General features: G+C 46.8%; 1 protein-coding gene across 1 annotated transcript in view; it reads left to right on the plus strand.

Moving 5' to 3' along the window:
- Positions 1–311: 311 nt before the first annotated feature.
- The window catches only part of Rin2 (Ras and Rab interactor 2), a 102,648-nt gene continuing 88,173 nt past the window's right edge, over positions 312–14,786 (plus strand). The window contains exons 1-2 of the mRNA XM_021192786.2: positions 312–348; positions 491–583. Of these exons, the coding sequence (XP_021048445.1) occupies positions 527–583 (57 nt within the window). The 5' untranslated portion in view covers positions 312–348; positions 491–526. The remainder of the gene's footprint in view (positions 349–490; positions 584–14,786) is intronic.

Here is a 14,786-nt window from a genome sequence, read left to right on the forward strand (position 1 = left end):
TCTCCCTAGTGCCCTTCTGCTGACCTTGCCTGCCCGGGAGGAGAGCTAACGGAGGGAATGCTGACCTCACTCTCTAACAGCAGGATTTCCTGGGACATAGAGGGCTCCATTCTTCTGCGATCTGCCATATGAAATCTATAAGCTTTCACAGCAGATTATGGGGACAACTAATATTGGTTCCTTTTGGACTTCAGCTTGGGGTCAAGCAAACACACAAAGCCATCTTTATGCTCCCTGAAGTCCTGAGGACCTTCTACGTCAGCTGCTGGCAGAGGGGGTGGGGCAGCGAGGTGGGGCACAGTCTAGGAAGAGTGCTGGCCGCGGCAGGAAACCGGGCTGAAAGGAGATGTAAGGGCTTTGGTGGGAAATAAATGGCACAATGTTGTTGACGGAAAAAGATCTTGGCAGGACCGTTGTTGTGAGTGCTCTGTGGCTCAGAAAGGAATTTCCTACAGGCTCGACTAACCATTGAAAATGTCTCTACCTTCAGGAGTCCCCGGCATGCAGTAGAGCCTCGCTGGGGGAAATGTCAGCTTGGACCATGGGCGCCCGAGGTCTGGACAAGCGAGGAAGTTTCTTTAAGGTAAAAGGAAACTGGATTTGGGATCTCAGCTCTGCTCCCTCTGCGTGGCAGCCTGAGGAGCTGCAGGCTGGAGCTTGAAAGCCTGCTGGCTAGACCAGCTGGGGCCAGGGGAGTTTGCCTGTGTGCACGGGTGGTGCTCAGGGCGCTGGGGCTTTTGTGGTTTAATAGTTCCTCACTGGCTGGGGGCTGGGGCAGAGATGCCACACGGTAGGACCCTAGGGGGGCTCTGGAGTGGTGAGCTCTTCCGGCTTTTTAAACTAGGGAATTTCAGGATGAAAGCTGGACTTTGCTTTCCAGAAAATTAATGGTGTGAGACCAGTGTATTCGTCTGACTGAATCGTTAAAGAGCAGAAGAAAAAGCAAAGCAAAGCAAAACATTGATTCCAGAACCTCACCTTAGGCTAATCAAATGTTAGTTTCTCAAACACTCAAAGGTTTCTTATGGTGGGGCAAGGGTAAGACAAGATTAAAGCCATACAACTTGTTTCACGTGGGTATTGCTGGGGCTAAAGTAACTTTCTGGCTTAATGAGAGATTTTTAAAAAGTTATTTTATATGGAGTATGTATGTTTAAGATTTGATGGCCATTTCTAATGTGTACTTGCAAATTTGTTTTCCTTTTGTGGCTTTTTGACCTGTTTATTCATATCCTCAAATAAATGCAAATTTATTTCGGAAAATCCTGAATCACACCCCACCCCCTACCTCGGGATGGGGGGGGAATAGACTAAAGGAAGTTAAGTGTGCACATGAAGTGTATTGCAGTCAGGTGTCCCAAACAATAGTCCTTGTCCCCAGAGGAGGCACAATTGCTTTATTACTGAAAGGGGGGGGGAGTGCTTGTAGTTAGTAAATGCAAAGCCCTTAAGTGTTAATAAATATGTATTTGTATCTGTGTTTTCTATTTCCAAAGAGATTGAGATTGATCACATGTCAGAGGTTGACCCTAGAAAATTCACCAGAAACCTTGTTGATAGAACAAGGCTGAGTTTATTGCTGAAATGAAGGCAGATAGCCTCATCAGTGTCTAAGCAAGGGACCTCTGGGAGGTGCTTTGATAGGCTTTGGATGTTGTGTCCCAAGTCCTTTAAGCTGAGTTCTTCAAAGCAGAGTGTAACTGGATTGGAGCGAAGCTTGGTAGTCAGAAGCATCTCAGATTGGATTTTAGAGAAGCGTGGTAGGGAGTGTCTCAGATCTGGTATACAGAGGTGAGTCTTGCTGCGTAAACCATTGACTAGAATGCTGCTCTCCCAAGTGAGCAAACTGTTGAGACTTCCTGCAGCAAACAGAATGGCTATTTACTGACTCATAGCCTTAAGTCTATGGACAGGAAGATCCTGGAAGAATTGAGTAATATTGACACAAGTGACCTCCATTCTCAGGGCAGGTAGTTAAGCTGTGTCTACATAACTAATCTCAATCCTCAGCGAGGTTACTCAGCTTTCATCAAACCCATGTAACTCCTGCCCACAGGAGACGGGAGGGAGGAGCTTCATCCTCCTTCTTGGGGGACCAGGAGCTGAAGCCCAGGGCCCTTGATTGTATCTTACACTGAGATATGCGCGCGAAAGCACCATCTCAAACACTGTCTTATCCCAAGGCATTGCCTAAATTAGCCTAAATACTGGCTAGTCCTTAATTACCACCTTAGGATGTACAGGGAACCCTGCGGAATCATAGCTTACATAGTAGTTAGACTTCAAAGTCAGGGCGAAAGAAAATAGAGTGTGGTCAGAACTGAGTTTGAAAATTTCTAAAGAAGATGCCCAGTTGGACTCAATGGACCGTCCACCCTGACGTCAGTTTTGGTCAGTTGTTTGGGGTTTTTTTATTTGTTTGTTTGCTTTGGGTTCCCCCTCTCCCAGTCCTGTTTTCGTTTTTTTAGTTTGCAGTGAAGCAGCAGGCATAGGAATCGGCTTGTAATGCTGTCTTAGGCCATGTGAAGGAGTCACCCGGGGAAAAGATGAAAGCTAGCTAAACCCTCTGTGAGTTCTGTTTCTTGATCTCTGATGGGTCAGAGCCCCCCTTTGGAAAATTCCGGTAAAGGAGTCTGAACCATTTATTATTATCTATATGTTTGACAGAGCTTAAATTATATACTCTCCTTAAGTTAGATGGTCATGTAGTCTTTTCCTCCCACCTCTCCTTGTGTTGATGGACATTGTTCTTCAGTGGTCTTCACCAGCATTAGGCATGGAGCTATCTGCAAGGATATAGTAATGCCCTTTGAACATTTACTAATAGCAAACTGGATCCAGTGGCCTATGTGACATGCCCCTCAGGACATCTAGGACCATGGGCTCTTTCATCAGGCCTCCTGTGATCCCACCAAGTCCTGACCCAGACCAGCTAGAGAAAAACCAAAAGCCACCCTGTTGGCTTCATGGAACTTCTAGTCTGGTAGCAAAGAAAAATAACTACCAAATCAGCCCAGAACCACAGTATCATCATCATGGAAGACGACAGGCCCTGGGATTCGGAATAGATGGGGCCTCAGAGAATAGGCAGCCTAACCTGGGGCTCCAGAGAAATCGCTACTACACTTGACAGCTGAGATTGGAAGGTAGGTGTTGAGGTTTGGTCTTTTGCTATGTATTGTAATGTTAAATACTAGCTTCCCAAGGCCTGGTTGCCCCCAGGGACTAGAGAATCTGTACATATACAAAGTAATGTTGTGTGACCTTGCTCCTTAATTTGAAACTATTGGTCGAATAAAGATGCTGACAGCCTATAACTGGGCAGAAGAGAGGTAGGTGGAGTTTAGGGGCTTGGGGTCTGAGGAGAGACTAGGAGGAGGTGAAGGGGAGAAAGTAGAGAGAAGAGACAGAGAGAAGAAGGTGGGGAGAGAAAAAGACACAATGAGATAGGTGAGTCATGAAAACATGGCCATGAGGGTTGACCAGTGGCCCAAGTAGAACAAGGCTAGTCAGGATTATTGGTAGGGAAGTAGACAGAATAACATAAGGGTGTTGATATCTGCCTAGCTCTAGTACTTTAAAGGCTTATAAATATAAAGGTTGTGTGTCATTTATCTGGGATCTGAATGATCAAAGGTGGGGTAGAAACTCCCAATTGAGATTCCATGTCTACTACAACAGGTAGGAGTGGAGCTAAATTCAGAATGACACCTACGCAGTGGCAAAGCACTTCTTCTCAGACATCATAAAAGATGAGGAGTCTTGACTCGTAACTGAACTTCGCATTAGGCTTATCATCCTTCATGGTTATTAATGCTCTGTGGGTTTTGTGCAGAGCTCATTCATTGGCAGACATTCAGCATCCTTTCCTTCATCACAACTCGCCCTGCCCAGTGTGTGCTCTAAAGCAGAGTTGCTAACCACCAGTGGCAAGCTTTGATTTGTGGTTTCTTGGTTTCTCGCGTGTCCTGGATCAAGGAAGCAAGTTGGTTTAGAAGACACGGGGCGCATGGAAAAGACCCAGATGCTCCAAGCATCCTGGAGTAACTGTGGATGCCCTTGGTCATGGTTCCTGTAGGGTCACATCCTGGAAGCCACATAAATCCTACCCTGGATACACATGTTTTCCAGTTGTTCATAGCATCATGATTCATTTTCCTTAGCTACCTCTGGGAAAAAAAATACTCTTTTCCTGCTCCATAAGGCCAGTAGGCAAACATGGGGAGATGAAGGGACATGGAACCCTAAATAGGGTAACCTGCTATCTGTAGCCAGGGGATAGATATGTACGCCGACTGCAACCATATTTGAAGGGTGAATTGGATGGAAGAGTTTATATAAGAAAGATATTATTCCAGGCTGAACATGTTCCAGGTTTAGGAATGTGGATGTTCAGTCATCATGAGCCATCCTTTTCCCGAATCTCACAGCTTCCTCCAAGCTGCCTGTACAATTCAGGGACCCTGTGCTGACAGATCTTTCCCAAGTCCCCAAAGTTTTATACCCTTCTTCCTCCCACTGCACCTACCATCTGCTGAGGGCCTCTGTAGGAAACCTCAGCAGTCGGTTCAAGATACCCCGTGACCAAGTTCTCAGCGCAGAGGAGATTCATTTGCTCCAGAGAGACAAAAGGCAGGGATAAGGGACAAAGACAGAGGATAGAGGGAGAGGGAGGAGAGGAGGAGAGCAGTGGAAAGAAAAAGGGCAAAGGAGAGGGGTAAGAGGTATATGTCCTGGGGGGGGGGGGAAGGGAAGACAAATGACTGTCTCTGGATAGAGAGGAGACAGACACAGCCTATAGGAAAATGACAGTTTAAAAAGATAAAAGGGGAAACCCCATGTTAGGATGAGGTGCTTAATTTTAATTGGGCGTGTTAATTAGGTGAACTAAGGGGGGGTTTTTGATTGCTGGACTTCAGTCCTTTGGATAGCTGGACCTTGGTCATGAACCTCAACCAAGAGGAAATGGCCAAATAAGGGAATAGACCTTGGGGGCTCACTTCAGGAATGTAATCTAATGGCTTTTAGCAAAGCAGAGGGATAGGAAGAAGGGACAAGGCCTGCCAGGGCCGCGTGTGCCAGGCCTGGGTTGGCTAGAGTCCCTTCGTAGATGATACTCCCATCCAGCTACACTACCGCCAAACACGGTCCATTGATCTAACTGATCTACTTCAGATCCAGTCAGCAGACTTCGTCTTCATATTCCAGGATTATCAGGCTCTAGCTGCCTTCCCCTTAAGTCTCTACCACCTGAGACCAAACCTTAGTCTGCCAGCCTCCAAGGTTTTCCCTCTTACCTAACCTATCCCTCACCTCTGCCTCGGCTATCCTTCCAGGCTAGGTAGAACCACCCTGTCCACTGTTAGCAGAACTCACACAGGCTAAGTGAGGAGCTGCCTTCACTTTTGCCTGAAAATAAAATTGCAGTAGAAATGATGGGAAAAGCTGGGTGCAGTGTCACACACTTGTGATTCCAGGAATGGCAAGGTGGGAGGCAGTGGCAGGTAGATCCCTGGAGTTCACTGGCCAGCTAGCTTATCCTATTGAACAAGTTTCAGGCCAATGAGGGATCCCGTCTCAAAACAAAAGGGGGAAGGCACCTAAGGAATAATACTCAAGGCTGTCTGTTCCCTGAACTCCAAGTACACACACACGTACACACGCACGCACACATACACACACACGCGCACACATACACACATACACACACATACACACACATACACATACACACGCACGCACGCACACACACACACCATTGTACACATATGTAGAAATGGCATGTAGAAAGTCATAGCTGCCGTCCCAATATAGTTCCAGGATTTAAACTTCTCACTACACCACTTGGTTCCATCAGAGAAGTTTTTCTTACTCTTCTGTAGTATGACTTGGGCCCTAGGTGGAAGTTCTTCACTCTCATAGTACATAATGATGCCAGACAGTGACTAGCCCACGCCACCCACATTTATAGGAATGCCTTTGTGCTTCTTTGACTGACCCACCCTTGCCTGCCTGGACTTGTGCGTAAAGTTCCCCTATCCTAAGTGGAACTTCTTTGCCTGCGTGAGCCTAAGGGATGCGGTGACGGTTGATCTTAATTAACCAGGAAGGAAGGGTGTTTGGATCACAGAGACCCTGCTCACCTTGCCTTACAAGTGCTTGAGCCTTTTGGACATCCATGAACCCATTGCAAACCAGCTGAGAACCTCTGGGAGCATAGCACACTGGTAGAGTCGCTTGAGATTCTGGGTTCATTCAAGAGCCTTAACCCAGCAGGGACAGCATGTCAGAGATCCTTCTGTGTGGTTGTTTTGCATGGTGTAGACAATCTGGTGTGTTGAGCTTGTCTGTTAGAATCTGGAAACCTGCAGTTAGTGACATATTAGAGAAACCACAGGAGAGCTCTCTGGCATGGTAAAGGATGAAGGTGTTCGGCTCAATCTGGCTCTGCTGACTGGGTGATGGTTCATTTCATTTCAACTGAATTCCCTTGGCTGTCAGTCTTTGCTGGACACATGAAGCAGTCTTCATGCTTCAGGGACCCTGTCTACAGAGCAGAGCCTCAGTCATCCAGAACAGGACGAGCCTCACTGCAGCTTGGACATCAGTGGCTCTCCTTGCGTTTGAGTTCTCAGAATTACCTTCATTATGGAAGTGCATTTCTCCTTGTGCACACCCAAAGGTCAAGTCACTGTTGCAGAACAGTAGAAAGGTATGGCAGAGACATGAAAAAATGGCAAGTGGAACCCTAAATCCCATTTTAACCAAATTCAATTGAGCGAAGAATCCTTTTGTGGATCTGTGGACAATTAAGAGCCATAGAGATGAGTGTGGCTGTCTCTCCTTCTCCCTTATTGTCCCCAAGAATGTGAGCATCGTCTGCCAATGGCCAGCTCACTCAGATGGTCTGTCAGCAAACGGCCCCAAATACTTTATGGTGCCCACAGAGACGATTAGAAATGTAGTCAGGGTGACAGGCAGAGTCATGGTTTATTTGTCATGTTTCAAAGCACCCCTGCTTTGTCATTTGCCTGTGCCTTCCACTTTTCATAAATACATTTTGCCCACAGACAATGAATGATAAACAGACAAAGGCTAGGGAAACCCATTGTCCCCTAGAGGCATATGTGCTGCAGATGTAATTTAAAATTTTTCTGTAGTCACATGAAAAATGGTTGGTCTTTTGTTGTTGTTGTTGTTGTTGATGTTGTTGTTGTTGTTGTTTTCTTTAAAAAATAAAACACAACTAAAGTTAATCTCAAAAGGCAAAATTTATTTGTATCTTATGAAAGCAAAAGTTGTAAAAGAATTTTTCATTTTTGTCCTGTATTTTTAATTTGCAGTAGTATATTTTAGCATGTACAGCATGAACATGTACTGAAATACATTTTTTAAAAGCCTCCTCATGTTACACTTGAGTGTGTCTCAGTTCATATCAACTATATCTTGATGGATGGTGGCCACCACACTGGGCAGCAAAGAGTTAATGCTTATCTGGTATAAATCCCTTCCTTTACAGGTGGGGAACCAGCCTACTGCTGGATAAGGCAGAACATGGGAGTCCACTTGGCCTGACTCAGCTCGGAGGTGTATAACAATCCCGGGCGAGAGAAAAGGCAGCCTAAGGGAGTGGGTCCCAAGAAATGGCTGTTACCCCTAGGAGTCTCATACTCAAGGATGATGCCAGCCAGAAGGGGAGATTTCACACAGTTCCGAGGGAGCTGGGACAGTGATGCTTCTGGGATAAGGAAGACCACACCTTGACCAGGACCATGTGGTCCTTACTCTTTGGTTAAGCATAAGCCTCATGTCATGTCATACATGGTCACTGGACCCCTTCATTCTTCCCTCTTCCCGATGTTCTTGAACTCAGTGAATGCATCTCCTTGCTTGGTTTTCTCTTTAATCATCCTATTGAGGATACTGGCTGAGCTCTTTAGAGCCTCTAGGACCCAAGCTTCGACCCCTGGGACCCTGGGACCCTGGGACCCTGGGATCCTGGTAGATGTATTTCCATACCACATGGCCCTGGAAGTCTGGCTGCTTTTGCAATTTTTCTGGATTACCCGTCCAAGAGATACCATATAGAGAGGTCACCGAGACAGTGGTCGTCTCTAGCCTGCCTTTTAGGTATATGGACAGGCCTCTTGCCAGTGATGTCAACACCTTTCTATCCCAGATCACCCCCCACCCCAGGACATGCCTTTCAAGGAATGCCACGAGCTTATGAGATAGCAGGTGCCGTGTTTGCTAAAAGCAACAGTACACAGGTCAAGTGGGTCTGTAAGTCAGTTTCCAGCAAACCGTAGCCAACAGTGTCTGAAGCCAACAGTGTCTGAATGTGACCTGCAGGTCTCCATATTTGCTCCAGGGGACTCTAATGTTTTTAAACAAAATGAATCCTTGAACTGCCTAGTGACACATATCTAATCCTAGCAGAAGGGTCTCTTGAGTACACAAGTTCAAGAACAACATGGGTAATATAGACCCAGTCTTTAAAAACAAAAATCAATAGCAAGGCTAAAAGGTATGGCAGCAGACAGCTGTGAGATCTAAGTTACTTGTGAGGGTGAGACAGGGAGACTCCTTGTGCCACAGATTTGGGACCAGGAGAAAAGGAAGGAGGTGAGAGACAGATGATCTAGGGTCCCCTTCTCCTGTGGAAGATGGAGTGAGTAATGTCACTTTCCCACCTGGGTTGTAAAATGAATCATTCCAGTGTGTGCTCTGAAGAGGTCTATTAATGCACGGCCGTGGAAGCTGTGGTGTCACTGACGCTATCTGACACTCCACTATGAACACACTTTGATGCCTGGAGAGGAGGCCATTCAGTTATGCGTGTGGTGCATGTCTTGGTTTCTTTTCCATTTTAGACCCATGCTGTAGCTACCTGGATAATCTGGGATTGCTTTTTCTTCGCATTAGTTACACAGGGGCACTCCTAATGTTTGTGCTCTGTATTTCCAGATCCAGAGATCTTATCTCAGAGTCTCGAAGGTACAGGTGACTGACTGCTGGGAGCTGGTTCAGTCCTAGCCAGAGGTTTTGGCAGCCACAACTTTCACGGAGAAGCTACTGGCCTCTAGTGGTCAGAGCCCAGAGGTGCCATCAAACTTCCTACAGCACCCAGGACCATTAACCAGCTCTGAACTTTAGTAGTGCTGAGGTTGAGAAATCCTGATGTGCAATGTAAATTAGGAGACAATCCTTGCCTGGGGTTTCTCTAGCTGGGTCTGCATCCGACCTTTTAGAAGCAAAGGAAATGAAAGGAAGAAAGAATAGTTATATATTTATCACCCTCTAGCAGACTGCATGACCAGAGCAGAGATGTACTTACTGACCTTTTGTCGCATCGCTTGGCTAATCCTTGGTCTAAAACACCAAGTTTTCAGTTCATTGGCTGGGTGGATGAAGAATGTGCAGTGTATATGTGCACATGTTTACATACAAGATTTGGGTACCCACATGGTATGGAATCGGCCCTCACGATGGCAGGGTGAGTCTTGGACTTTAAGTGAACAGTACCTGGGACGTTCCATAACAGTTAGAGAAACCTGGGCTTGAGGGAGGGGAGGAGGTGCCTCACACAGGAGATCCCTGTGTGATTGCTGGGACGCCTTCTTGGGGGAGGTGAAAGGTAGTTTGAACTGTCTGGGAGGAAAGGACACAAAGGAGCCTTTACTAAACTCCTGGAGCAGCGTCTGAGGCTCTGCATAGAACCAGGAGTCAGGGCAGCAGGGAATGAAGGAAGGAGAAAGATGGGGGAGGCAGTTTTGCAGCTAGGTGAGATGTTGAGAGTCCATTCTTAGTGCAGTTGAGAACTGAGGAAGGCTGTGGGGGTGGAGGACATATTAATACCCAAGTTCTGTCTTTATAGAAATCACCCCGAAAATTGAAGTATAACTCAGTATCTTCCTGAATTTCTTCAGAAGACCCCGGCCATTTGAAAGCAGCCTGCGGGCCTCTCCGCACTTGGTTCTTGTGTGCCTGGCAGATGTTGCCAGCCTTCACTCCCATTTCCCATCAGCTGTTCTTCACAGAGCAGATCACCGTGATCTATCTGGAGGGCTTTCTTTCTGGGTTTCTTCTGTGCAGATTTAAAATCTGTTCCATAGAACTCATTTTTCCATTTGGAGTATAACAAAGGAGGAATATTGAAAACTCCCATTTTTTTTTTTTTAAGATTGTCCCAAAGCTGGGGTGCATCCCAGAGCAGCGGTGAGACTCATTCGTGGACTGTATGATTAGCGTGTGTTGAGCCCGCCTCTTGAAAAGATGAGCATCAGACTCACTATGTAGCTGAGAATGATGTTCACCTTCTGCCTCTTCCTTCTGCATACTGGGATGTCAGACATGTGCCACCCTATGGTGTTGGGGATCAAACCCAGGGCTTTCTGTGTAACAGCAAACATTCCACTACCTCAGCTCCATCCCCAGGCAGTTAGTCAATACTTAAAATAATAATAATGGTAACTTCATGAAGCACAGTGTGTGGTATAGAAGAGAAGCAACAGGGAAGAGAACAGAGTTGTTGAGAACAGTCAACAAAATGCACCCCCCAAAATTAGAGCTCTATCAATCAACTTCTGTTAGGTACACCTACTGTTTTTGAATTGCCTGGGTTTCCTCCTGTTAGTTGTCAGACTGAATAGCATCACCTTCATTGCCTTCAAAGCCTGAAGAAACATTTACCCTTGATGGAAAAGGTTCACTCAATGTTGACAAGGGGAGATGACTGCATTTACTGAATTCTCAAAGACAGTTCTTTTCTTGCTTTCTTTGATTGTTTGTTTTGGGGGGGGGAATATTTTCTTTTGCTTTTAGACAAGTTATCTCTAGCTAGCCAAGGCTCTGGTTCCCTGAATCAAAGGTAGCAGTGTGTCATATCACAAAAGAACAAACACATGGGGCTAGGGATAGCTCAGCAGTTAGAAGAACTTGCTGCTCCCCCAGAGGACCTGGGTTCGATTCCCAACATCCACAAGGCAGGCTTGGAGCTGACCTTAACCCCAGTTTCTATGGATTTGATGCTCTCTCCTGGCCTTTATGGGCACCAGGCATGATAGTGGTACACAGACATACTTGCAGGCAAAACAAACACATTCTCTCTCTCTCTCTCTCTCTCTCTCTCTCTCTCTCTCTCTCTCTCTCTCTCACTAACTAACTAACTAACTAAAAATACTACCGAAAGCCTTCCAGGGCTACTGAAATGTCAAAGGACCAGAAAGTTAGGGCAGAGCTAGCCTGTGGAGCCAGGGCTCTGAGGACAGGTCCCTTTTCTTCCTGAGCCACACTCACACTCGCACTCCCTGTAGGTTGTTTAAAATTGCTGAAGTGGGTACACCAGAGGCCTCAAGCCCAGAAGCTTACAGGATCCAGATGACAACAGAAGCAAGCAAAGCCAACCCAGCCCAAAGGAGCTCGGTAGCAACTGAGATGTGGCCTCAGAATGGAGGACGATAATGAATGAAGGGGCTATGGTGAACGAGATAGTACAAGTTCTATCTAAGGGAAGCCATATGTTCCTCCCCCAAATCCAATTGTCAAAGTGAAGGCGTAATGCATGTTCCAATAACAAACTCTAGTTTCCCTGGGTCTTCTTGTAGGATCCATAATCGGATGGCATAAGAGCCAAAAAAATTAGTATATTGCTTCTGAGAAGATGAATAACAGATGGCGTGGAAAACTTTCTGTTGATGTTAGTGACACTTTGAGAGCTAAGGCCAAGGTCAAAAGGGGCATGCCAAGGGCTGGGAGTATTCCTCAGCTGTACAGCCATGCACTCAAGCAAACAAACACAGGAAAAACCAAAAAGAGACCAGAGAGACAGGTGTGGGGCCTTTGGGGAACATTGTTACCTTCTTGGCTCTTGGTGAGTTTAAGTTGAAGAACTAGTATGCTAGATGATCAAGGGACATCCGAGACACCCCCAGCCAGTGGCTTCCATGTTCATTGTTGCACGCCTGCCCAAGAAAAACAAGGAAACAAAGGTTTATTTGTTTACCGAGTTTTGCCCACATGTATACCTGCACACCAAAAGAGGGCATCAGAACCTGTTACAGATGGTTGTGAGCCACCATGTGGTTGCTGGAAATTGAAGTCAGGACCTCTGGAAGAGCAGTCAGTGCTCTCAACAGCTCTCCAGCCCCAACACCTTTTTTATTTAAATGTTAAATGGTCTTCATTAAGACACACAAGGCCCCACAGGCCACCCCAGAATGACCTCTGATGTATGACACTGAAGCTGCTATGACTGACAGCTTCCTGGGGAAGGGCTGATCCCAGGAACTGCACTAGGCTCTCAACAGAGAGATAAACTTCCTGTCTTCTCTGGCTTCCAGACAAGCCCTCCCCAGAGAGAAGGATGAGCCCAGGAAGTGCCCACCAGCCAGAGGATATGCAGAGGCAGGGAGTTGGAGCTGGAGAGGACGAAGGTGGGGTGGGCTTGCGCAGCCTCTGGTTTGAGGCCTGTGGAGATTTCCCCACCTTCCACAACCACACCTCAGCTTTTCCAAAGCCAGAGCCCAGTGTTACTTCAGTGCCTCAGAGCTGCGTGAGGCCTGCTTCATGGGAAGGCCACAGCCTGGTCCATCATTCCCGGCTGCACTGTTCACCATGTTCAGAGCCTCAATTCCTTCAACTCTAAGGTGGGATTGCCAACGGTCTCTGCTCCACAGTGCTCGAGGGGACTTGTGAATCGAGTGGAGTAGTGGATAGTGCCTTTTGTACACATAGCCTCACACTAAGAGTCAGCTGTTGTCAGCTGAAGCTGTGTAACCCAGCTAGCCTCAAAGTCTCAGACAGTCACTTGCCTCAGCCTCCTGAGTACCAAACTGATTACAGAAGTGAACAACCACGTCTGGCAATGGTTTACTGTTTAGAAGAGAGTTTTTAGGACATGCCTAGCTTTAAATGACTTTTATCTCTGTTGCTTCAAGAAGTGTTTGATGGTGATGATGATGATGATGATGATGATGATGATGATGATGATATTGTTGTTGAGACAGGGCCTTATTTGATGCAGGCCTGCTTTGAACTCATTGTATTTGAGGATGACCTTGAATTGATGACTTCCTGCTTCCACCTCCGGACTACTGAGATTACAGGCCAGAGCCACCACCCCTAGTTTATGTGGTACTGGGGATGAATTCACAGCTTTGTGGGTGTTAGACAAGCACCCTAGAACTGAGCTGAATCCCGAGCCCTCAAGCAGAGTCTGGTTTTTTGTTTGTTTGTTGGATTTTGTTGCTGTTGCTGCTGCTGCTGCTGCTGTTGTTGAGCTATTTTGATTTGATTTGATTTGTTTCTGAGATGAGGTCTGCCTCAAAAACCCAAACTAGTTTTGAAATCACTGGGCAGCCCAGGATGGCCTCCCAACGTCTAGCAACTTCCTTGGAATGACAATGGAGTGCCACTTTGCCTGGCTCAAGATGTACTCTGTAGCCTTCCTGTGTTTGTGACACCGACTTCCTGAGATGTCCCTAAAGTCAGGACAGTGTAATCCTGTCTCCACCCATCACTTCTGCAGTACTGTGACGTCAAGGCTTGGTGAGCATCAACAGAGCAACACTGTGTCCTTCTCTATATGGAGAATCGTCTCAAAAGATTGAATAACAGGGAGAGGTGACTAATGCTAACCCTGGGGTAAATGTGTGCTCTGAGGAAAGGCTCATTGCCAGCAGGCAGCCTCATGATGGCCGGACAGCAGCAGGCAGCCCAGAGACATCTTTATTCACTTGTTTTCCAGTTCAGCCTTCTAGTTGGAATTTTCAAGTCAGACTAGAGTGGTGGTAATCCCAGGAGTTGGAGGACGGCCTTCCACTCTGAAATTGTGACTGTGTGCTGCAGACCTACTATTCTTGTTGGGAAAAGCTGACTCGGGACAAGTGATGGTAATTGCCTACAGAGTACAGCACACCTACCCTTGGGGTCTCGTGGTGTCCATCTGCCGAGGGGGAGAAAGCTGGTGCATGCCGCACCAGAGCAGCGCAACTTTGGTTTACCAGTCTCTCATCTTGGATGTCCCCTGCCATGTTTCCCAAGCCCACATTCTCCATGCCCTTTTCTGCTCTGTCCCTAAGGTCAGATCAAGTCTCACTATGTAGTCTTGGCTGTCCTAGAACTCACTGTGTAGCCCAGGCTAGCCTCAGATTCCTAGTGATCCTCCTGCCTCTGCCTCTAAAGGGCCAGGATTAAATGGGTGCAACACCATGCCTGGCTGTACCTTGTTTCGAAATAGGGACCTAATTGAACCGAATTAGCAGACCCGATGGCAGTGAGCCCGACCCCTCACCTGTATCCATCCTCTTCTCTCCGGCTCCCATCACTGGGACTTCAGGTACACAGCTTCACACCAAGCTTTTCAGATGGATGGATGGATGGATGGATGGATGTTGGGGATCTGAGCTCATGGTCACTCAGCCAGCGCTTTACCCACTGAACCACCTTTCCCGTCTACTAAATGAAATTGTAATTCTTCTCAAGTGACACTAAAGTTAACAATAGAAAGCCCTTCCTCCCTTTCTGGACCCACTGACAGCTAAATCCTCTGGGTGAGCTCAGTAAATACAGATGGTGTGGCTGGGTGTGGTGGTGCCATATAAGGCAGAGTCAGGCTTGGTGGCGCACGCCTATAGTACCAGTGCTTTGGAGGCAGAGGCAGAGGAATCTCTGGGAATCTGAAGCTAGCCTGGGCTACATAATGAGTTCTAGGACAGCCAAGACTACATAGTAAGACATTGTCTTTTTAAAAAAAAAAAAATGGGGCTGGTGAGATGGCTCAGTAG

Source organism: Mus pahari, chromosome 3 (genome assembly GCF_900095145.1).
Source record: "Mus pahari chromosome 3, PAHARI_EIJ_v1.1, whole genome shotgun sequence".
Classification (NCBI taxonomy): Eukaryota; Metazoa; Chordata; class Mammalia; order Rodentia; family Muridae; genus Mus; species Mus pahari.